The sequence below is a fragment of the Microcaecilia unicolor genome, chromosome 8 (assembly GCF_901765095.1).
Source record: "Microcaecilia unicolor chromosome 8, aMicUni1.1, whole genome shotgun sequence".
Taxonomy (NCBI): Eukaryota; Metazoa; Chordata; class Amphibia; order Gymnophiona; family Siphonopidae; genus Microcaecilia; species Microcaecilia unicolor.
The window spans coordinates 63,602,124-63,627,271 of NC_044038.1; the positions used below are offsets into that span (position 1 = coordinate 63,602,124).

The window sequence follows — 25,148 nt, forward strand, 5'->3', positions numbered from 1 at the left end:
ACAGGCAGCACCTGATCCCTGTTAATACCAGATTCAAGGGGGGGGGGGGGCTGAAGAATGCTGCTCCAAAGCCCTGGGGGAAAAACATTACAACCAACCTCTGCTGTTTGAAAGGTTTTGTTTGATTTTTCTTCCTCCCATCTGATAGCCCTCTCCCTTCTGGGGTGGGGATCGTCTTTCATATTCATTGTAATCTTGCCACTCATATGCACAGGAGTCCACTCCTCCCTTCCTCCCACCTTCCCAGGCTCAGGAACAAAGAGCTGCTGTTCCTCTTTTCTCTTTCATCTCCTCCTTCCTTCCTTCCTTCCTCTGCATCTCAGCCTAAAAGGCTGGGACCCAGCTGGCCTGTGATCACCATCTGTCTATAACACACCAAAGTCAGTTGAAGGCTCCAGGGTGCAAGGAGATGCACAGGCAAGAATACTGGGGTTTTCCCTGCCATTCCACAGAACATCTTTTAGCCAGCATTGTGACTTATAGCTACGAATAACAGCAATATGATCTAAGAAGCAGGTCTGGGGCAGTGAGTGGGGTCAGTAGGACCCCTGGTAGTGACTGAGGCAAAAGACATTGAAAGGTGTATGTGAACTGAGCCCAGAACAGTGAATGGCAGGGCCATCGAGATGGGGGGCGGTGGGGGCAAAATTCCTCGGACCCGGCCGCCAAGGGGGGGGCCAAGCGCTGGGGTCTCTCTCTCCTGCTCCTGACAGGCCCCGAGTGATCGGGTCATGACAGGAGAAGGAGAGAGAAAACTCCGGCGCCAGGTCCCCTTCCATGCTGCACTTCGCTCGCTTCTACCACCGTGCCAAGTGGCTGCTTTTTCCCCCTCAGGCGCATGCTCAGTTTTGAAACCGAGCATGCGCGATGAGAGAAAAAAAGCAGGGGCAGGGCAGGCATGGAGTGAAGAGCAGCATTGAATTCTTCCGCTGGCGGGGCCTCAGGATCCCTTCCAGCACCAAGGTACATCAGTTGCAGCAGCGGCGATCCTGGGGGGGGGGGGGGGCGGCAGCAGCCCTGCCCCGGGCCTGGTTCAGTCTCTTGGCGGCCATGGTGAACAGGGTGAGAGCAGTCCCTTAAGACAGTGAAAGGACTAAAGATACAGAAAGAAACCGCGTTCTGTTTCTTACTGTGGTAGAATATCTAGATTAAAGCAGTGAGATAACAGCAGCACACACTAATAACTCCATCACCCAAGTAGAAGTAGCAATTCTAAGTTGGAAGATACTTAAAGAAAGGTCCGTGGGTAAACTGAGTTCAGCTTTCAAACTGCTGCCGGAAGCCTCCATCATGTGCATTTTTCTTGCAGCAGTTTGATGAGTAGATACAGACAAGATTGAAGCCATCTAAAGAATAGAATCCAAAAGTGAGGTACAAAATAACTAGCTGAAAAGGTAAGAAAAAAGAGGTTAGTCTTCATAACCTTCAAAAGATCTTAAAAAGGGGAAGACAGGCAGTGATATCTGGAAAAGCTAAATAAAGCTGGGAAAGTAGTCAGGAAGATAAAGATGTAAATGAAAGGAAAATGGGGGGTGGGGACAAAACATGTAAAAGATATGCTAGTGATGAGGGAGTGCAAAAGTGGTATTGTGAGACTCAAAGGTGAAGGGAAGGAATATATTGAAGGTGATGAGGAGAAAGCAGAATCACTAAATAAATACTGTGGAGTGGAGGAGTAGCCTAGTGGTTACAGCACTGGGCATGACATCCAGAGGTGCCCAAGTCAAATCCTACTGCTGCCACTCCTTGTGATCTTGGGCAAGTCACTTAACCCTCCATTGATGAAGTACAAGAATTAGACCGTGAGCCCTCCAGGGACAGGGAAATACCTAGTGTACAGTGAAGTTTCATTAACAAATGGTCCATTAAGCATTGTCGTTTAATACGCAGAAGACCCGTACACCCCAACATTGGTAAAGTAACATGCGATGTTCTTGAACATGTGGGGCCAAATTTCTATGCTGTCATAATGTTACCTGTAGTAAAACCTCTTTACTGCATCAAATGGAAGTGACCTAGAATTCGACTCTCATCACTGCGATGTGCACAGAAGTGCAATGGATGATCCAAAACAGCAACACGCATATACCATAGAAGAGAAGCTTGCAGCTGTCCAATGAGTGGAGCATGGAGAAAATCAAGCAGCAAAGGAGCTAGAGACTGCAGAATCAACACTACCAGGTTGACTCAAAAGTAAAACTAAATGTTATGGATTTGTAAAAGATGTTCATTCCATTGACAGACTGGCATGAAAATGAATAAGATATTCCACAAGCCTGGAACTTGACAAGGCCATGAGCATGTGGTTTATTATTGTTAAGCCTTCACATAGACATACAGAGGTTAACAATTTTCTATACAGGTACTAGTACTGTACCTAATGGGCTCACAATCTAAGTAGTATATATTGTACCTGGGGCACTGGCGGGCTAAGTGACTTGCCCAGTGTCAAATGGAGCCGCAGAGGAAGTTGAACCCTGTTCCCCAGGATCTCAATCTACTGCCGACAGCTAGGCAGCAGTGGGAATCAAACCCAGTTCCTCAGGTCCACAACCCACTGTATTAACCATTAGACCACTCCTCCACTTACAAAAGGAAGACGCAAAGGAGTACCACTTAGTGGTCCAATATTGCAGGCAAAAGTGAAAAACATTCAACAAGTGCCTCAGTGGAGATGATAAGTTCCAAGCCAACTTTTAAACTAAAATGGGGGGTGGGGGGCAACAGTCACCCAGGAGCACATGGTTCGGTGTGCTGTATCCTTGAAGAGTGATAAATCACCTGGACCGGATGGTATACACCCCAGGATACTCAAACATGAAATTGCTGATCTGCTGTTAGTGATCTGAAACCTGTCATTAAAATTGTCCATAGTACCTGAAGATTGGAGGGTGGCCAATATAATGCTGATTTTTAAAAAGGGTTCCAGGGGAGATTTGGCAAATTACAGACTAGTAAGCCTGACGTCAGTGCCGGGAAAAACAGTGGAAACTATTATAAAGAATAAAATTACGGAACACATAGACAAACATTTTTTTAATGGGTCAGTAAGCATGGTTTCAGTCAAGGGAAGTCTTGCCTCACCAATTTGCTTCATTTCTTTGAAGGTGTGAATAAACATATTGATAAAGGTGAGCCGGTTGATGTAGGGTATCTAGATTTTCAGAAAGCTTTTGACACAAAGTTCTTCGTGAGAGACTCACCTTGAGTATTGCGATTAGTTCTGGTGCTGTATCTCAAAAAGCCTACGAGGGAATCCATGGGACCCTTACATCACGAAGGAGCAAAAGGGGCACTCAGGGAGGACCAGGATAGAGCAGAGAGAGTAAATGAATCCTTTGCTTCAGTCTTTACGGAAGAAGATGTAAAAGATCTACCTCTAAGGGAATCCGCCAAGGCAGAGAACTCGAACGTCCCACGAGAAACCATAAAAAGTATAAAAGGGGTGGGAAGTTGACCATGGGCACCAGAGACTGGAAAAAATGAACTTAGAAACAAAAAGCGTTTATTTAAAAACGGTACTGAAAAGGACTCGCAACAAATGTTGTATTTCGGCAGCTAGGCCTGTATTAGGAGTCTACAAGTAAATATATATATATATATATATATATATATATATATATATATATATATATATATATATATATATATGTGTGTGTGTGTGTAAAAATATATATATGTGTGTGTAAGTAAATAAATAAATATATATATATATATATATATATGTGTGTGTGTGTGTGTGTGTAAAAATATATATATGTGTGTGTAAGTAAATAAATAAATATATATATATATATATATATATATATGTGTGTGTGTGTGTGTGTGTAAAAATATATATATGTGTGTGTAAGTAAATAAATATATATATATAAGAATAATAATAAAATAAAATGTATATATATGACAAAATATATATATGTAAGTGAATCATAAAAGCATTCCAAGGATAGTTTGAAGGGGAAAAGGCAGGGGGAGGGGGATGGGAAGGTGACAAAGTGGTAGACTTGTATGCTTTATAATATGTTAGAAAACCCAGATTTTGTTAAATTCTTTCTTGTTAGTTTCAAAGTATCTGATCATTTTAAATTCAAAAGCCTTACATTCTTGAATTGTTTTAAATTCCTTTGAATATCCTGATCAGGCCTCGCATTTCCTCTCCACCCGCTACCATACCCCCCCCCCCTGCGACAGCCCCCTGCACACGGTCAGTTCTGGTCATTTGTCCCGCCTACTCTGTTTTCCGCAAAGGTGGGACGCAGGAAGTTGCAGAGTAGGCGGGACATGCCTGAGAAGAGGCCCCGACGATGCACGCTAGCAGAAGGCTGGCTATGGGAATTGCCGGTGCTGGAGGGAGAACGGCGCTTCAGGACAGTAAAAGTGAGCAGACCACACGGACGGGGAGAGCGGGCAGAAGAGGCTGGGCGGGCCTGGAGCAAAAGTAAGTGGCTGGGCCTTGGCCCGTCCAGGCCCACCCGTGGCTACGCCCCTGGAAAAATATATATTACATCAGAGGGGGAACATGAGTAGGATGCCTTATGGTTAATGTCTGTCCCATTCTGTGACATATCCCGGCACAGTTTGCAACTTCATACATTTCAGGGACACTCACATGCCATTCTCTTCTTGTTGAGCTTCTGTTGAGAGCTTGAATTTCATTATTTTTTTGTTTCAGATTGGGTGATTGTCAAAAGACCAATATTGGTAGAGCAGGGAATATTCCTTCAGTAATTCCTCTTCCTTGAATAGTGGCTGGGCTGTAGGTCTTTTATTTTTTTCAGGTTTTCCAGCTGTGAATTGTAGGACACTACAAGGGGACCCTTCTCCCACCTTTGCTTTCTCCCCTGCATGCTCTCTCTCCCCCATTTATGTCTTCTTGTGGAGGAGTAGCCTAGTAGTTAGTGCAGTGGACTTTGATCCTGGGGAACTGAGTTCGATTCCCACTGCAGCTCCTTGTGACTCTGGGCAAGTCACTTAAGCCTCCATTGCCCCTGGTACAAAATAAGTAGCTGAATATATGTAAACCACTTTGAATGTAGTTGCAAAAACCTCAGAAAGGCAGTATATCAAGTCCCATTCCCCCCACCAGCAAGTTGAATCTTTACCAGCAGACAGCATTTTGCTTCCAAAACATTAGCTTTTCTTTGGCTGTGGCTCTTAACTTTCTCTACTGGTGAGATGGGGGTCCCTGTTGGCATTTTAAATATCACTGGGCTGCTTCTTCAGACCTCTGTGCTTCTGTTGTGGGACCTGACTTCCCACTCCATCAAGCACAAGCAAACCTATACAAATTAATGGACAGATCGACAGTTTCCAACAGGTGCTATTGCTTGAGTGAAATGCACCTAAAATCAAAACAGAACCAAAAAAACTCCAAATGTAAACTGTTAAATTTTGATTGATTATCCGCTTTGGTTGTACCCATAGAAATGCGGTACATGAAATCCATAACCCCCCCCCCCCCCCCCCAACACACAACATACATTTCTTGACTAGTTTTTGAGAGCTAAGACCCCCTATCTCAGATTAGAATAAAATAAGTAAAAGATGGTGATACTAGAGAATATAAGTAATCAATAGAAATAAAACAAAATAAAACATGGAAAAGAAAATAAGATGATACCTTTTTTATTGGACATAACTTAATACATTTCTTGATTAGCTTTCGAAGGTTGCCCTTCTTCCTCAGATCGGAAATAATTTTATTTCCGATTATTTCCGATCTGACGAAGGGCAACCTTCGAAAGCTAATCAAGAAATGTATTAAGTTATGTCCAATAAAAAAGGTATCATCATATTTTCTTTTCCATGTTTTATTTTGTTTTATTTCTATTGATTACCTTTAAAAGTGGACTAACACTGCTACCACACCTCTATACTCGAGAGAATATAAGTGAAATCAAAAAGACGTCAGGGCCCTTTTACTAAGCTGCGTAGGTGCGTATGTGCGTCCTATGTGTGTCAGTTTTGAACTACTGTCCAGCTTCAGCTTGGCCCGGGTGGTAATTTCATTTTTGAAGTACGTCCGCTATGCGTGCTGGAAGATATTTGTTATTTTCTGGCACGCGGCGCTAACCGGGCGGTAATAAGCAATGTATGTGCGCTGACGATTACCGCCCGGTTAACACATGAGACCTTACCATTAAGTAAGGTCTCGTGCCCAAAATGGATGCGCGCCAATTTTCATTTTTGCCGCACGTCCATTTTCGGCCAAAACAAAAAAGGCCTTTTTTGCAGGTGCGCTGAAAAGTGGACCTGCGCGCATCCAATACACTCGTCTACACCAGAGCAGGCCATATTTCAGCGCATTTTAGTAAAAGAACCCCTTCCAGTGATAGTCTGAAAGGGAACGTGTATGTGTATTGGGGGTGGGAGAGGAGGGTGATGGGTGATCTAGGGGTGTCAGCAATGCAATTTTATAATTTTATAACTTATAATGCATTGGAAAGCCCAAAACTAAACATTGGCTATCTATCTCTTATCAAATCTCATTTAAAATTCTAATCACCGCCTTGGGTGAATCTCTAAATAAAGGTAGTTAATAAGACTCCATAAATAAATCAGTTTTTATTTCTCTGTTTCTTTCTAGTACTGTCATTTCTTATTCCCCTCTCCACACTCCTTTCCTCTTGGCGAAATCTTTAGATTATTCTTTTGCACCATAAAGAGCATCCGGAAAATACCCATGGTTCTTGTTTTAGTGTGATGGCTCTAAACCTCTGGAATCCGATGCCGTTCTACATCAGGTCTTAAATCTTCTTTTAAGAAATTTAAATTTCAGCTGAAAACATTGTATCGTGATGAGGCTTTCCCTGATGTCACCTGATTCTCACTGGGACATGCCCAATTTAATTTGCAGCTTCTGGTTACAGGGCATCGTGTCTTCATGTATCCCTTTTGTTGGTGTTTTCTTCTATTAAGTTTTTGTAATTCGTTGTATTTTCAAAGATCTCTCTGATTCTTGTCTCCTGTGTTTGCACTTCCTCTCCTGCTCTATTGTATCCTGCTGTTCTGTTACATGTGTTGTAGTTCTTTTCTTCTTTTTTACACCCTGCTTTTATGACTTGTAAACCATATCGATTTTTGATTTGCAGACATCAAACAAATATGAACTATAAACTGGAAACCTGGAAAATGTACCTGAATGTAACTCGCCTTGAGCTACTACTGAAAAAGGTTGTTAGATCCAAAATTTAAATCGAAAAGTAGTAGCTCAAGGTGAGTTACATTTAGGTACACTGGGTGTTTCCCTATCCCTGTTGGGCTAATAGTCTAATTTTGCACCTGAAGCAATGGAGGGTTAAGTGACTTGCCCAAGATCACAATGAGCAACAGTGGGAGTTGAACCAAGTACCTTTGGATGTTGAGGACTGGTGTTCTAACCACTAGGCCACAGCTCCACTATTGATCAAGAAGTTCATAACCCCAGGTTGGGATTCATTGAGCAATCGCTTTCCCCCCTCCCCCCCCCCTTCTCTCCCTTTTACCATTTAGATTTGAATGTGAACACTTTCCTGTCAATTTTAATGGTGTTCATTTCCATTTTCTGAATTTTATAATTGTTCACCACTTTGACCAAGTTTTGATAAGGCGGTATATCAAGGCTACAAAATAAACATAAATCTCTGTCAAATGTCTTTCCCATGTGAGTGGCTGTTGGGTCCTTGATTTTTATTAATTTTTGCTTCAAATTGGGTGGTTATGGGAAGGCCAGTACTGATGGAGCAGGAAATGTCTCTCCAGGAGTAGTGGCTATTGGATGTTTTGATTTTTCTTCATTTCTAACACTGGCTTTATGTCACTAGAAGACCCACTCTCTCTTTGATTTTATTTTCTTTTTTTCAGTCAAGATAATACTGAAACCTTTAAATAAAACGTTACAACCCAAAAATTATCTCCAGGAAGATTGCTTCTTCTCTTAAAACAGCTAGAGCAAACTTACTGCCTGGAATGCCCTCCCGAGGGAGGTGGTAGAGACAAAAACAGTGACCAAATTCAGAAAGGCATGCAATGAACATAGAGAAACTTTATTTAGAAAATAGATGGTATAAAACAAAAATAAAAAGTTTAGGATAGGCTGAAAAGAGTTTCAATGGCAACTTCAGTAGCTGGAACCGAGGACAGTGCTGGACAGACCTTTACAGTCTGGGTCCCGCAAATCACAAGACGTATTCAGTTAGGTTGGAGTGAGCTTTGATTGGAACTCCAGTAGGTGGAACATAAGGACAGAGTCAGTTGGACTTCTAAGGTCTATGTCCCAGAAACACCAAAGAAAAACTTGTGAAAAGCTATATAATATCTGAAAAAACCAAACAAAACGTGAAGGAGATCGGTGGAGACTCAACTGGCTTATACTCGAATAATGAGTTCGTTATATATAGAGGTGAAGCCTCAAGAAGCCCCCGGCTCAAGAATTAAAGAGCTCGCGGGAGGCTGGGCTGCTTCATCATCGGCAAACACCCCACTGGTCTACTGCAGATGTCCTTACAAATCGTTATTTCTCTCTTTTTTATTCTTTTTTTGCTGTTACACTTTATCTTAAAGGTCAAGCATATATAATTTACTTAGCTTAGTATCCAGGCTCTCAAGACGCTGAGCATGACCATGACCAACGGTGGCCAGCGTTTCGTCACCTGCCTCAGGGTCAAATGGTCTGCGTCAATCTCAGCCAGATCACAGCAGTTAGATTTATTTAGTCAGGGCATACTCTGGGTCTTCTCCTCTTCCTCCCCTGAGCCTCACATTCATTGAATATCACATTCATTGTTGATTTAATCATGAATTGATAATGAGTGTGACTGTTGGGCAGACTGGATGGACCATTCAGGTCTTTATCTGCTGTCACTTACTATGTTACTGCTATACAACAAAAGAAAATCACAGACACAGTGTCCCATTTAGCAACATACAATCCAGAGCTGGAAAAACGGAGAAAAATCAATCACAAAAGACCTTCAGCTGCTCCTCCTAGAGGATGAGTCACTGAGCAAAATGATCCCAGCTCATAACAATATTTTTATTTTTAGTTATTAATCTTCATTTCTGTGCATTTCCGTGGACTGACATGGTGAGCACATTGCTTTATCTAATCTAATCGAATCAAAGGGTTTATATACCCTGTAATTCAAAAAGGTCCTAGGCAGTTTACAGTGTTACAAAACTTGCTATTCAGAATGTAATTAACATCACAGGTATAAAAATGAAACAAAAAAAGTTACTTACAAAAGAAAAATTATACAACATAGGTTAGAGAGTGAAGCATCTTTTTGAGAAATCCTAAGTGCTAAAGGTAGATCATTCCAAGCAGAAACAGAAAACAAATGGGGCTCTCCAGTGCTTACCATATTTCAAACCATTAGGAAAAGGGAAAAAACAACAAACATTGATCCTTAGAGTGAGGTGCATTTTCTAAAGGGGAAAAAGAAAAATGAAATTGAACAGATAAAGGAACTGGAGCAAGGCATTAGGTCACCTTGTGAACAAAACACTCGAGCATCACTCGAGCATGCTCAGGATCCAGTGACAAGTTTTCAACACAGGAGAGTGGGTTAGTCCCCCTTTTTAAAGGTAATAAATAGAAATAAAACAAAACAGAGAAAAGAAAATAAGAAGATACCTTTTTTATTGGATAATACATTTTTTTGAAGAGCTTCTTCTTCAGACCTCTTGTTGAACAGGGTTACCTTCGAAAGCTCATCAAAAATGTATCAAGTTAGTCTAATAAAAAAAGGTATCTTCTTATTTTATTTTCTCTGTTTTGTTTTATTTCTGTTTATTTCCTTTAACAGAGGAGACACACTATGATATTTTGAACACTGAAAGATCATCCTTGCAACTTTATTCTGAAGTAGTTGCAACCCGGCCATTAACTTCTGTGAAAGGCCAATATATATTGAACTACAATAATCCAGGCATGACAAGATCATAGCCAGCACTGCTAGAGCAAAGTGTTCATCATGAAAACTCGAACGAATCATTCTCAGCTGTTTAAGTTTCAAAAATAATTTCTTAACCACATTATTTATCAGAACCTCAAAAGATAAAGTTGAGTCCAAGAAGACTCCTAATACTCGAGAACGTTGAGTTACACCACATCAGATAAGGAAACAGAGGTGGGAACATAGAGACATCTGCTAATGCTTCTTCTCTAATGTAGTTTATATCATTCGATGCAGAAAAATGTGAAGGAGGGTGAAACACTGGAAACAGGCCAGGTGGTATAAGATCAGATGCCAGTCAGTGAACCAAGGTGACCCCTCTGTGAGGGACCACTTTTTGGACCTTAGGATCACAATGCTCAAAGAAAATTTTAAAGCGGTTCAGGAACACGTAAGATTTTTTAAACTTAAAACGGAGCTGGACTATTGTCTCTCACAAACCCCCAGATTTTATATAGTGTGCCTAGAGATCCGCGCTGTAATCCAAAACGTTCTATAACAATGCATGTAACTTAATAGGCTTAACAAGCCAATCAGCATTAACAGCATTTAACAAGCAATAATGAGCACTAATTGGCAATAATTAGAATTGTATGCGCACAACTCGCTAAGCGTATTCTGTAACATAGTGTGCCTAACTTTAATGCATGCAGTCAAAAAGGGGTATAGTTACGGGCAGGGAAATGGGCATTTCATGGGCATTCCAAAATTTACATGCATATTTATAGAATACTAGTGGAACCATACCCATTTCAACAGTGAAACAGGCCCTAGGAAGGCTGTCAAGTATGCTTTTTTTTCTCTCTCTCCCCTGCCCTCCCCTCCATGTCCAGCAATTCTTCCCTTCCCTCCCCTCCCCTCCATGTCCAGCGATTCTCCTCTTCCCTGCTCTCCCATCCGTGTCCCGCGATTCTCTCCTCTACTATTATCCCATCCCATCCATGTCCATCAATTCTCTGCCCTGCCCTCCCATTCCCTTCCCTTTCTGTTCCTCCCTCCCTCCCCTCGATGTCCTGTGATTCTCTCCTCCCCTCGATTTGTACCTGAACATTCTCTGGCTGGCTGGCGCTGGCTTCCGTTCCGTTCGTAACATCCCTCCTGACGTCAGCTCACCTCCAGCGTTCCCTTCCCTCTCACTGTTCTGCCCTCTCACGTCATTACGTCTTGACGCGAGGGCGGGACAGTGAGGGGGAATGGAACGCTGGAGGCTGGCTGACGTCAGGAGATGTTACGAACCCAGGCAGCCAGACATGGAACGTTGGAGGTGCAAATTATTATATATGATGGCCCAGTGCACCTAAATCTACGTGATGGGATTTACGCAATGCTTTCATTGCTGTAAATGGACACACATAGTTTTAGGTGCTGGGATATCAAGTTAAGCACATTCTGTATACTGCATCTAAATCTAGGTGCCACTTATAGAATATGCTTAGGTGGAAATGTTTTCTGTGCGGATTTTTTAGGCGCCATATATATAGAATCCCTCGCAAATGACCAACTGACTTATTTACAAATGCGGCATTATATTTTCTCCCTTCCAGCTGCATATTTGTGGAGGAGGTATTTTTATTGGGCAGTGCACAGGGTATAATTTTATTATAAAGTGCTTAGAGCTGATTTGCCACCTTTTAAGTTTTCAACACCAGGTGGAGACTTGGACCAGGGATTTGGGGGTCCCTGTTACAGCGGAACTTCTCTGTCGTTTACTTTGTAAGCCTCTTGTGAAATTGACTTCTATGGCTTTTCGAGAGCAACAGTATAAATTCTCTTATGTAGAGTCTACATATCTTCTTGTCGTGCAGCCGTGATGGGAATGACTCCTGGTGTTGCTTTTCGCAAATGTTAGGAGAGTGATGCACATTTGGGCTATATGTTCTGGTCCTGCCCGGCAGTGCAGTTCTTTTGGGGTGAGGTTGCTCTTGAAAGTTTCAACAAGTCTTCAGTTTTCATCTTCTATGCAAGCTCAAGTTTTCCCGTTTTGATTGTTATGATAATAGTGGACCTAAACCTAATAAGCTTAAACATACCTTACTTGAATTACATGTTTTTAGTGGCTAGGAGAACAATTTTGTTACAATGGATTTATTTATTTATTTTATTTATTTATTAGGATTTATTTACCGCCTTTTTGAAGGAAATCACTCAAGGTGGTATACAGTAAGAATAGATCAAACATGAGCAGGAGGCAATTAGAGTAGTAAAAATATTCGAACAACAATATGTATGGCATGGTATACTGCTTGCAGTGACAACACAGTATTTACTAGAACATTATAATTGGTAGTGAAGGGTAAGGCAAAGTTGTAACATATAGATGAGTAAGAAAGTAGGAAGAATTAGAAAGTAAGGTGATTGATTTGAAGAAAGTTGCACGTGAGGTCAGGGAGATGGTTAAATATTATCTCAGTTAGGGTAGGAGTGGATAAACATGTCCCACTGCAGTATGTGCAGCCCGAGTCATAAGTAATGCCATACTGGGAAAAGACCAAAGGTCCATCGAGCCCAGCATCCTGTCCCCGACAGTGGCCAATCCAAGTCAAGGGCACTTGGCAAGCTACCCAAACGTACATGTTATTCATGAAATTGTGGATTTTTCCCAAGTCCATTTAGTAGCGGTCTATGGACTTGTCCTTTAGGAAACTGTCCAACCCCTTTTTAAACTCTGCCAAGCTAACCGCCTTCACTATGTTCTCCGGCAACAAATTCCAGAGTTTAATTACGCGTTGGATGAAGAAATAATTTCTCCTATTTGTTTTAAATTTACTACACTGTAGTTTCATCGCATGCCCCCTAGTCCTAGTATTTTTGAAAAGTGTGAACAGATGCTTCACATCCACCTGTTCCGCTCCTTGTGTGTGTGTGTTTGTGAGTGAGACTAACAAGTTAGTTACTTCTTCCGTTAAAGGCTTGGTTGAAGAGCCAAGCTTTCACCTGCTTCCAGAAGTAGAGGTAGTCTTGTGTTAAGCGGAGCCTTTCAGGCAATGCATTCCAGAGTGTGGGAGCTACTCCCGAGAAGGCTCGCTTGCGAGTATCACATCGTGTAATGTCTTTTGGAGAGGGTGTAGTTAGTGAAAGTCCTTGGGAGGGCCTTAGTGTCCTTGGCAGTGTGTGGAGGATCATTCTATTCTTTAGATACTCGGGCCCATTTCCTTTCAGGGCCTTGAAGATCAGACATAGAGTTTTAAATTTAGCTCTGTATTGTACTGGTAGCCAAAGTTTTTGCAAAAATGGTGTGATGTGGTCACGTCGCTTGCAACCTTCTATGAGTCTTGCTGCTGCATTCTGAATCAACTGGAGCTGGTGCAGGCCCTTTGTAGTCAGACCATTGTATAGTGCATTGCAGTAATCCAGTCTTGATGTTACCATGGCATATACAACTGGGATAAGCTTTACTTTCTCGATGTAAGGAGAGAGGCAGTGTAGCTGTCGCAAATAGTAGAAGCAGCGCTTGAAGGTTGCTTGTATTTGGGGAATCAGAGTAAGTGAATGAAGAGTCTCCAAACAATGGTTGAATTTACTGTATACTGTTATGGTTCTAGAGTGTTACAAGCTGGATGCATCACCCTGCTTGTTGGCGTACAGACGACCCTTGTGGAACACCCTACCCCATAGGGCGCAAAGTTGGATTTTGAATTGTTGATTGACCTGCTCATTTTGGCACTCAGACTTCAATTATTTTTGTGCTTCCAGACTTAGATAAGAGACCACCAGGTCCTGAGGTATTTTTGTGTTAATTCTTTTGGGGATTGTTGGGGAGGGGGAAGGGGTTGGAGGGTTCGGAGTGTTGGAAGTATGCTTAAAATGTTGTGCTTTTGGTTATTGAAATGTTTATTGTTCCTGTGTTTTTCAATAAATATTATTTTGCAAAAAAAGGAGCTGACAAGAAAGAACATAAAGATCTGGGCTTTTCTAATGCATTGCCTGTCACCTTTTAATCACCCCACAACCTCTTCCTCTCCAAGCCTTTCCCCTTTAGACTATCATTGGATGCATTTTATGATTCACTTATTTTCTAGTATTGAAATCTTTTGCTCCTTCTGTTCTGACACAAGCAAAGGTGTGTTAGTCCTGAAACGTTAGTCAAGAAATGTATGAAGTTAATCCAATAAAAAGGCTTCATCTTATATTTTGGACTTTTTGTTTGTGTTTTATTTATTAACCTTTAGTACAGTGCATTCAGGTGTTAAAATGAGAACCAAAGTACACTTGATCAGCAAGGAATCCTTCTACATACCTCAAACCTCTCATTATCCAGATAAGAACACTTCCACCTTTATACACAGAGGGCCGCATGAATCTCAGTACTGACCCTAGCACGCCACAACGTTACGTAGTGCCTGAACCAGAAATGCACAGGGTAAAATTTAACATAAAACAATGGACATGAACTGCTAGAGTGGCTATTCTGAAAATATTTGCAAAATACAGTATTTAAAATCACCAAAATTCTGGTTAATGATGTTTTTTGTGTATACGTCTCATGGTCTCGCTGGCCACATAAAATTCAGTGGTGGTTCATAGATTGCTCACCCCTGACATCATGGTCTTGTCATCTAGAAAGGAACATTTCTCCATACTGAGGATTAGCTCTGGGGCTGCCTGTTATCCAGAAGAGAGCCATTTCCTGTTTTGCAGGTCTTTCATTCTCAGTCATAACTGTACTGGGCTGGGTTCCCTTGTAGCAACATCATCAGCCCATTGAGAATGGTCCCTTGTAGCAGCATCACTGGTATATTATTGCTTCTGTTCCATTGCACAGCCCAGTTCCTCCTCTGTAGAAGTTACTGGTCTCCTCAGAAAGAACTGACATGATTTCCTGTGGCTGTTATGAAACGGGTAGCTAATATTTGATCAGGACAGAATATTTGTATAAATGACTGTAGACTTGGTGCCTGTCAACACAAAGGCTGTGATTTCATTGGTTCTTGGGCAAATGGGAGAACATGTTTTATGAACGTGAAGTCCTAAGTTAGTAATGGAATGATCAGTAAAAATAAACTCTACTGGGTCCATTTTCTTAGCTGGTGATCAGCAGATTTACTTAAACACCAGTTACAGGTATTTAAATATGTGCTGAATATATGTATTCACCACTGACCACCGGTCATTCAGCAGTTCTAACATAAACACAAGTTAACCATTTAGTAATGTGGTAAATGACAGCAGATAAAGACTAGGGATGGGCAGCCAGAAAATATGTTTTGTGTAATTTCCCGTGTTGTTCACGAGAAATTTCTGGCCGTTTTGTCACATAATAGTGTGCACTATTTTCCCGAGTTTCCGCATGCACACTGGTTTGCTCATCCACAGTGGTTCACACTGTCAGGAAAGAGTGCACTCCGTTTCTGAAACAATGCTATTTCCACATAGTGTGCACTATTATCAGCAAACAACAAATCACAAAATGCCATGTTTTTTTCTGCTTGTTTTCAGTTGCTAATGGCCTAAAACAACATAGGATACGTCATTACAAGCAACAACCCAGTAAGGTGGCTAGAGTTGTACCTGCCACTCCATGGAGGTTACACCCCTTTGTGTCTTTGTTTAGGATTGTGTCTGCACTCCATGGAGGTTACACCCCTTTGTGCCTTTTTTTTAGGGTTGTACCTGCCGCTCTGTGGAAGTTACATCCCTTTGTGGCTTTGTTTAGGGTTGTACCTGTCATTCCATGGAGGTTATACCCCTCTATGCCCTTATTTAGGATTGTACCTGCCGCTCCATGGAGATTACAACCCTTTGTGCCCAGTTTAAAGTGTGAAGTTCATTTAATTTTGCTTTCATTCCATCCTGTTTTTATTTAGGGATTCTCTGTGTTTATCTCACACATTTTTGAATTCCACCACTGTTTTTTTTCCCCATCAGCTCTTCTGGTAGGTAAACATCCACCGCCCTTTCCGTGAAAAAGCATTTCCTGATATTACTCTTATACTCTACCACCATCCACCTCGGTTCATGTCCTCTAGAGCTACCAGTTCCCTGTCTCTGGAAAAGATTTGTTTTGAATATTAATACCTTTCAAGTATTTAAATGTCTGTTTCATATCTCTCCTGTCCCTCCTTTCTTACTCTAAGAAGTTTCATACATATGTATATCTATATATATACTGGCTGAACATCACCACTCTACAGATAACTTTTGTGGGTTCTGCCCTTGTTGCATCCCAGCTGTGCCTCAGTCCTGTACCAGAAGTGACGGAGGAGTTAGGTTTTCAGTCTGCTACAATCCATACATGGGCTGAAAATCTGTGGATAATGTATTTCTATGGATCCTGGTTGCCAGTATCCGTCTAAATCAGGGGTTTTCTATCCAGTCCTTGGGGCATACCCAGCCAGTCAATGGGGATATCCTGAAAACCCTGACTGGCTGGGTGTGCCCCAAGGACTGGGTTGAAAACCTCTGGTCTAAATTCTTTTTAAAATTGATCCCTTTATCTTTTACACAGCTAGCTTGTATACGATCTGTGCTGTGAATGGCATTTTGCTTAAAAAGATCATAAGCTGACTCCTAGTGTTGTCAGGCTACTTTGCTTTGTACATGTCCCAGTGTCTCATATTTTTTTAGATGCAGTTCTCAGGCATTGCCTCCAGAGGGAGCCCTTTCCATTATTAACTGCAGCAATGCATTCCTTAGAGCTGAGAAGCACTGGTACACAGGATGGCCTTAATATAATCAGGAAATGATTGTCATATAAGTAAAATAATTTTACTGTGTTTGGCCTTGGGATGTACTGTTATGGTCAGAACCTTTGGTAGCCAGTCACAGCACAGGAATTTCTCATGAATTTCTGTGTGCCATATGGCAAAGATGCAAACTCACACACTCAGCCACACTGTTCCACCACACAACAGTACATCTGATACGTGCAAACCCATAATTAAATCACTGCATTTCACAAATACTGATAAATTCTAGGGAAGCCAAGGGATAAGTCCACTGGCCCATCCGAACTGTACAGTGGCAGTAGAGTGATAGTAATCTAAGCCCACAAAGGCTTGAATGGTGTAAAATGTTGTACCTAGTTTTTTCATGGTTACACAAATAGAAGTCTCATGATAAATCCATTGTGTTATTCCATGACAGTCATCCTTTGTTAATTCCTGGCCAGTATAATTTACCTATGTTTGTTTAAAGTTTTTAGTAAGATCCCTTTTTTCTGCACAGTGATTTGAGATATAGATCTTTGATACAAGATTCTTGGTTATTAGCTTATCGCTAAGTAGCTTTTAACATATAATAAATTTTCTACTACTATGAAAATCATTGGAGTCCTTACAGCAGGGGTTCCCAAACCTGTCTTGGGGAAACCCCAGCCAGCCAGGTTATCCACAATGAATATGTATGAGATGGATTTGCATATCAAAGCATAAATTTTTTTATGCTAAGGGTAAAGGGATTTGATGTACCACCTTTCTGTGATATAGTCAAAGCGGTTCACATTTATTATAAGCAGGTACTTTCTCTGTTCCTAGTGGACTTGCACTCTTGAGTTTTTATATCTGGGGTAGTGGAGAGGTGTCTTGCCCAGAGTCACAAGGAGCTGCAGTGGGAAATGAACCCAGTTCCTCAGGTTCTCAGCCCACTGCACTTAGCCATGAGGCTACTCCTCCACTCCAGAAGAGTATGTTACTACGTGATGGAGTAAAATAAATAACTAGAAATACTCTATTCCTTAGTGACAGCACTGTATATCAAGGAGACCATTTCTTTAATAAGCAACACATCACTGCAGCCCAGAACTATCAATCTCCATTCTCCATTCTACCCTCCTAGGATAGCATGTGCTTATGTCTATACAGAGAAGAGTACAAAGCATTAAACATAGGAGGTGGGGCAAATACCTGACCATCCAGACCAGCCCACCTCTACAGCAAAAATCAATATATGTAAACAAAGCTAGGTAGGAAGGAAATAGTATTATACCATCTTCTCTTCTTATTTGACAATATTTCTGTTAAATCAATAATAACGGATGATCAGTTAGCTGTATGAACGGGTGTATTTCTTGCATGGTCCTCTTCACTGGCCTATTTTTAAGTCAGCAAATCACTTTTGGCCATAAATGTTTCCAGTTCCTGATGTTGGTTAACTCAAACTCATAAGAGTTACAGTGTTTTGGGAGACATAAACGGGAAAGGAGAGCAAGGAATAATACAGAAAATGGTGCTTTGCCTACCTTTCTATCTCATTACTTACTTCTCCAGGTACTGAAGTTGTTTGTGTCTCTTATCATTCTCTCTGACATAGGTTGTCCCTGCTCTCTCTGGACCCTGGATCTCTCTCTGTTTGGAGGAGATCCTGGAAGACCCCTGATCTCCCCTCCTTCCTGAGACTGAAGATGCACTCTCTAGACGAACCCCTGGACCTGAAGCTGAGCATTTCCAAGCTAAGGGCAGCTCGCGAGAAAAGGGAACGGGCCTTGTTAGATGCCGAGGAGCGCAGCCTGCGTCAGGAGCTCCACATTCATGAAGACGGCACCACCAGTATGGCCCCAGTATCACCTGCCTCCCCACCCTTAGGTAAGAGCCAGGCTGTTCTCTGCTCTTGGTGATGTGACACAAGGGAGGAATTCAGGAAACCAAACAGGTAGCATGGTGGGACAGAGACTGGATAATTTAATGCCAAGGTCCCAGAGATGTGGTATGAAACTTTCCCCTACCAATATAGATACATTAACAAGAAGCTATTACCACTTGTGGAATAATATTAACTGGAGATATTTTGTATGGACTGTGGAATAATGTGAAGGTTATAAAATATTGCTCATGTTTGATCTATTCTTACTGTACACTGCCTTGAGTGAATTCCTTCAAAAAGGCAGTAAATAAATCCAAATAAATAAAATGCAGAGCCGAGATTGGAGAACAAAGAACTAAGAAAGCAACTTACCGGCAAGCAGCAGTCATTTTAAGATAAGTGCTTATATATTTTTGGTATGATGTTTCACATTAGTTTGGTTTATGGTTACATTTTTTTGCACAAAACGTTTGGGGGGCAATAAGATTAATCCAAGAAAAGAGGTGATGATGAAGAATTAGCCTGGATACACAAGTTCTCATGTTGAAGTCTCTTTTAAATTCATTAGTGATCAAACAGGTTTAGTCAACATTTTAATGTAATTTTTAAAATTTGTTTATTCTTGACAAATAATTATTTTGTAAAACATTTATCCAGTTAAGAATTGTGGAAGTGGTAAAAAAAATGTTGTTAACTCAGTCTATATAGATATGGTTCAACAGTGGAATTATTAGATTATTATCTCATTTATTATCTTCTGCAAATTTTTCCTCAGCATTTCCCAAGTTTTTTTTATTTTTCTACAGAAGGTTTTCTATATTTAAAAATGAATTGATTCATAAAATGTATTAAATACTGGTAACATAGTAACATAGTAGATGACGGCAGAAAAAGACCTGCACGGTCCATCCAGTCTGCCCAACAAGATAAACTCACATGTGCTACTTTTTGTGTATACCTTACCTTGATTTGTACCTGTCCTTTTCAGGGCACAAACCGTATAAGTCTGCCCAGCACTATCCCCCCCTCCCACCACCAGTTCTGGCACAGACTTATGAATGACTGTAATATTAGGAACATGTGGCATATTCAAGCTTTGAATTTGCTTCAGTCTAACATTTTAAACCATATTAAAGTTCTTTATTAATTTTCCCTACTAATTAAATGCTTCAGTTCAACTGGGAAATTAATTATGGTGGGGTTTTTGCTTTATATTAGATATTTAGGTACAATAACATGCTATTCAGATCATAAATATGTTCAGTGTGTCAATAAAATTTGCATGGGAAACAATCTCAGGGAAATATTTATGCAAATGAGAGAAAGCTTGCCTGAGAATTTTCTAGAAACCCTACATTTTTGTCTGGATCCTTTCTTTTTCTGTTTTGGTCAGATTTTAGTGAGGCATTCAGGGGTCTTTTTACCAAGCTGCGGTAAAAAGGGCCCTGCAATAGTGGTGGGAGCTGTTTTTGCCACGTGCCAGGGCCCTTTTTACCGCAGCGGGTAAAAAGCATCTAAGAAAGACATGGCCATGCTAAAAATTACATAATTATTTTCCATAGCACTGGAAATGGTGTGCACTCGAGGCAGAACTACTACTGGCGGCCGCGTTGGGCTGGCGGTAGTTCCGGGATGCTGCTTGGCAACCCTTTAGTAAAAGGGCCCCTCGGTGCTTTCCCAGATTTCTCAGGTAAAATTATTAATGTGAAGGGCAGTTCTATAACAGGAGCCTAGTAGAGGCCTATTCTATAAAGCAGTGTTCTTCAATGGAAGGCCCAGGGACCAATGGTGGCCCTCATCCTCATCATTCTGGCTTTTTTTAATGATAGAAAGAGGGAAATGGATGGGAAGAAGAGCCACATGCTTGAAGGACAAGTCATTCCTCAATACTGTAGGTGAATAAAATACGTGTATGTGCCCCTTGATAATATGCAGTACATAAGTGGGATTTGCAGAATGGTGCTTAGACAGGAGTTTGGCACATAAGTGCTTATGTGTGCACATCTGTGCATAAATGCTACCCCAGGAGCCTGTCATTGTTTCTTTAAATGCTGAATGTCACCAGCTGAATTAGATGCAAATACTCGTGCCAGCCCCTGTCTGGGTATCAGCACTGAATATTTGGTTCTGGGGCTCCCACTGAGAGCTACCCAGGTATTGTCGATATTCAGTGGCAGTACCCAGATACTCCCTGGTTAACTTTTTGCTGATTGGATAGTGTTGCAGGAGTCAGAGCAGATATTCAGCAGCACTGTCCAGTTAAATGGTGTTGAATATTAACTCCCAGCCTGGTCAGAAGCCTCTCCTGCCCAGTTAAATCATGTTGAATATCAACCCCCTAGTACCTACTTCTTTGCTGGTCTATTTCCAGGAATTTTATAAGCACTGTTCTACAGTTACGGTTTATAGTTAATTTCTTATAGTCCACTAGTTCTATTTGCATAGTTCAGAGCGGATTACAGTAAGACTGTAGACCACTATACATCTAGGATGTAACAAACATGGGGTAACCCAACCAAGCTAATACTCATTATTTCTTAGACACGTATTCAGAAAACAATAAGGTCTTTAGACCCTTCTTAAACATGTCAAGAGATGGTAAAAACCGTCAATTATTAGGTAAAGATTTCCAGAAATTAACTGCCTGGTATGCAAACAGATGCATAGAATCTCTTTTCAAAATGATACCCTTAGGGCTCAGAAAATCAAACAAGAGAAAATTTCGAGTGTTACACAATTTTTCACCTAATTCATAGTGCACAAGAGCTATCAAATAAGGCGGTACTAATCCATGCATAATGTTGCATAGAAACATCCCAATTTAAAAGTTATCCTAGCCTCAACTGGGAGCCAATGGAGTTTAATAAAATAAACTGTTATTTTGTCTGATTTTCTGAGAGAATAGATCAGGCAAGCCACCACATTCTGGATTGTCTGTAGTTTTCTCAGTAGGTATTTAGGGAGTCCTATTTAGACAATATTACAATAATCTACATGTTCAAATTATTTATAAATGTCCTTCTTTGAAGAATAATGGCATGTTCCAGGAAATTTAAAAAGAAAAATTATTCCTTAGCAGTCCTGAAAGCCTGTGCTATCTCCAGAGAAACAGATATAGAGGTTAGGTAGGGATGGCAAGAATTCAAATATACAACAGAGTGAGGGGGATTTTTGAGGTGACTGTAGGTAAGAGAGAAGCAAGGTGAGGGGGATTTATGAGGTGGTAGTTGGTAGGAGAGGAAGTGTGAGGGGGATTTATGAGGTAACTGTAGGTAAGAGACAGGCAGTTATTTTCTGTTCCTTGGCTGCTGGAGAGGTAGCTCATCCAGCGATCTCAATTAAGTGTTAATTAAGGTGTGGAGAAGTAGAATACTTGCATAGGTTGCTGAGTCAGTTTCAAAGAGCCTGTTTAAAAAAGGCCCCTTAGATTCAAAACTATATAAAGATGAAAGGTCCCACTGAACTTTCTTTCTGAGAAGTTCCGAGAGAAGAGGACATTTCTCTGGTAAGTGAACGCTATTTTGCTTTGTGCTTTGGGAACTTAAAGACATCACTGCAGAAACCCAGGCCAAAGTATCGGCCTGCTTATCTGACATTGCTGCCTGGATGTCCAACCGCCACCTGAAACTGAACATGGCCAAGACTGAGCTTATTGTCTTTCCACCCAAACCCACTTCTCCTCTCCCTCCACTCTCTATCTCAGTTGATAACACCCTCATCATCCCCGTCTCATCTGCCCGCAACCTCAGAGTCATCTTTGACTCCTCCCTCTCCTTCTCTGCACATATCCAGCAGATAGCCAAGACCTTTCGCTTCTTTCTCTACAACATCAGCAAAATTCGCCCTTTCCTCTCTGAGCACACCACCCAAACTCTCGTCCACTCTCTCATTACCTCTCGCCTTGACTACTGCAACCTACTCCTCACTGGCCTCCCACTTAGCCATCTATCCCCCCTTCAATCCATTCAGAACTCTGCTGCACGTCTTATCTTCCTTCTGGACCGATATGCCCATATCACCCCTCTCCTCAAGTCACTTCATTGGCTTCCGATCAGGTACCGCATACAGTTCAAGCTTCTCCTACTTACCTACAAATGCACTCGATCTGCAGCCCCTCATTACCTCTCTACCCTCATCTCCCCATACGTTCCTACCCGAAACCTCCGCTCACAGGTCAAATCCCTCCTCTCAGTACCCTTCTCCACCACCGCCAACTCCAGGCTCCGCCCTTTCTGCCTCGCCTCACCCTATGCGTGGAATAAACTCCCTGAGCCCATACGCCAAGCCCCCTCCCTGCCCATCTTCAAATCCTTACTCAAAGCCCACCTCAATGTCGCCTTCGGCACATAACCATCATACCTGTATTCAGGAAATCTAGACTGCCCCAACTTGACATTTCATCCTTTAGATTGTAAACTCCTTTGAGCAGGGACTGTCCTTCTTTCTTAAATTGTACAGCGCTGCGTAACCCTAGTAGCGCTTTCGAAATGTTAAGTAGTTGTAGTAGTAGTAGTAGTAAAGGAGGAATTGTAGGTTAGTGTTAGGCAAAATAAAAATATAAACAGCAAATTTTATAGTCTTTTCCACTTAGGGCCAGATGCACTAAACTTAATGAGCCATTAACGAGCAAGTAGTAAACCGTGGCATGCACAAAAGGCTTCTCCGAGCCATTTTCCAATCACGGTAGCAGCTAACGAAAACGGAATGCAGATGAGCAAATTAGTACCCCAATGTGTGTATTGTAATGAGATGCACTACCATTTTCCGATTCCCTTACCATGGAAACCCTAACGGGAGGTCTGCACCTATCGTTGGGGCTGCTGTGAGGGAATCGGAAGGAAAAAAAAGTGCTCATCAGGGACGTCCTTCTAAAGTGCCTAACATAAACGTCCTTCACTCACAAAAACAAAAAAGGACGTCCCTGACGAGCACTTGGACATTTGCAGCTTAAGTGAAGGGCTACTACTCTGCCTTCTCACTCCAAAACACTCACGGGAAGGAGCGATCAGACAGGGCTACGAGGATGCTTTCTCTTCCTGCGCTGCTTATTTGTCTTGTCCCCTGGAAATCTGGGTAGTTTGGAGGGTTTGTGTGCCTCGGATTCTGCTGTCCCCACACAGGGTGGTGCTGTGAGGGAATCGAAAGGAAAAAAAACACATCCAAGTGCTCGTCAGGGACGTCTAACACGAGCTGGATGTCTTCCTGTAGCTTTTGTGATGGACGTCCTTCTTGGACATGTTTTTCTTATATGCAATTAGGAAGGACTTCTCTGAAGAAAAAAAAAAAAGGACGTCCCTGTTTTTCTTACCTGCCTAAACTGACCACAAGCACAGTTCTCTCAACAGTCTCCTCCAAGGTTGTTTTCAGCTTGCGCCCCCCCCCCCCAGGATCGGGACGTGCGAGGACGTCCAAATCAAAACTTTTTGGACGTCCCTCCAGGTCTCTCTCAGCCAATCCCAGCACATTTAATGGTAACAGCTAAACGCGCTGAGATTGGCTGAGAGAGACCTAGAGGGAGGGACAGCCAAAAAGCTTTGATTTGGACATCCTCGCACGTCCCGATCTTGTGTGTGTGTGTGTGTGGGGGGGGGGGGGGGGGTCGAAAGCTGAAAACAACCTTGGAGGGGACTAGTGAGAGAACTGTGCTTGTAGTCAGTTTAGGCAGGTAAGAAAAACAGGGACGTCCTTTTTTTTTTCTTCAGAGAAGTCCTTCTCCTGATACTTTTTGGACGCTAGGGAGGTATAATTCCTTGATGAAATCAAGGACAGCTTTATGGAGCAGCTGGTACAGGAGCCGATGAGAGAAGGAAAAATTCTAGACCTAGTCCTTAGTGGAGCGCATGATCTGGTGCGGGAGGTAATGGTGCTGGGGCCGCTTGATAACAGTGATAATAATATGATCAGATTTGATATTAGCTTTAAAGTAAGTATACATAGGAAATCAAATACGTTAGCGTTTAACTTTAAAAAACATACCTGTTCAAAAAGGCATACCCTACCGACCCTACTTAAATACCTGAACACAGCAACATGACGAAACCAAAGAACGTAATGGACATAACGTAACTCTTCCTCTATATGATTCCCTAATATGTTTGTTTGTTCCACATGAACGCCTCTACGGTACTATTGTAAGCCAATTGAGCCTGCAAATAGGTGGAAAAATGTGGGATACAAAGGCAACAAATAAATAAATGATAAAATGAGAAGAACGGTGAAAAAAACCATCCTGGAAGCCCAGGCCAAATATATTCCACATATTAAAAATGGAGGACAGAAGACCAAACGACAGCCGGCGTGGTTAAAAAGTGAGGTGAAGGAAGCTATTAGAGCTAAAAGAAAATCCTTCAGAAAATGGAAGGAGCCGAATGAAAATAATAAGAAATAGCATAAGGAATGTCAAGTCAAATGCAAAGCGCTGATAAGAAAGGCTAAGAGGGACTTCGAAAAAAAGATTGTGTTGGAGGCAAAAACACAGAGTAACATTTTTTTTAGGTATATTAAAAGCAGGAAGCCAGCAAAAGAATCGGTTGGACCACTAAATGACCAAGGAGTAAAAGGGGCGATCAGGGAAGACAAAGCCGTAGCAGAGAGATTAAATGGATTCTTTGCTTCGGTCTTCACCGAGGAAGATTTGGGTGGGATACCGGTGCCAGAAATGGTATTTGAAGCTAACGAGTCGGAGAAACTTAA

At 41.7% G+C, this 25,148-nt stretch overlaps 1 protein-coding gene across 1 annotated transcript in view; it reads left to right on the forward strand.

The window, feature by feature from the left end:
* The window catches only part of GLIS2 (GLIS family zinc finger 2), a 162,007-nt gene that overhangs the window by 116,407 nt on the left and 20,452 nt on the right, over positions 1–25,148 (forward strand). The window contains exon 2 of the mRNA XM_030212871.1: positions 18,186–18,457. Within this exon, the coding sequence (XP_030068731.1) occupies positions 18,277–18,457 (181 nt within the window). The 5' untranslated portion in view covers positions 18,186–18,276. The remainder of the gene's footprint in view (positions 1–18,185; positions 18,458–25,148) is intronic.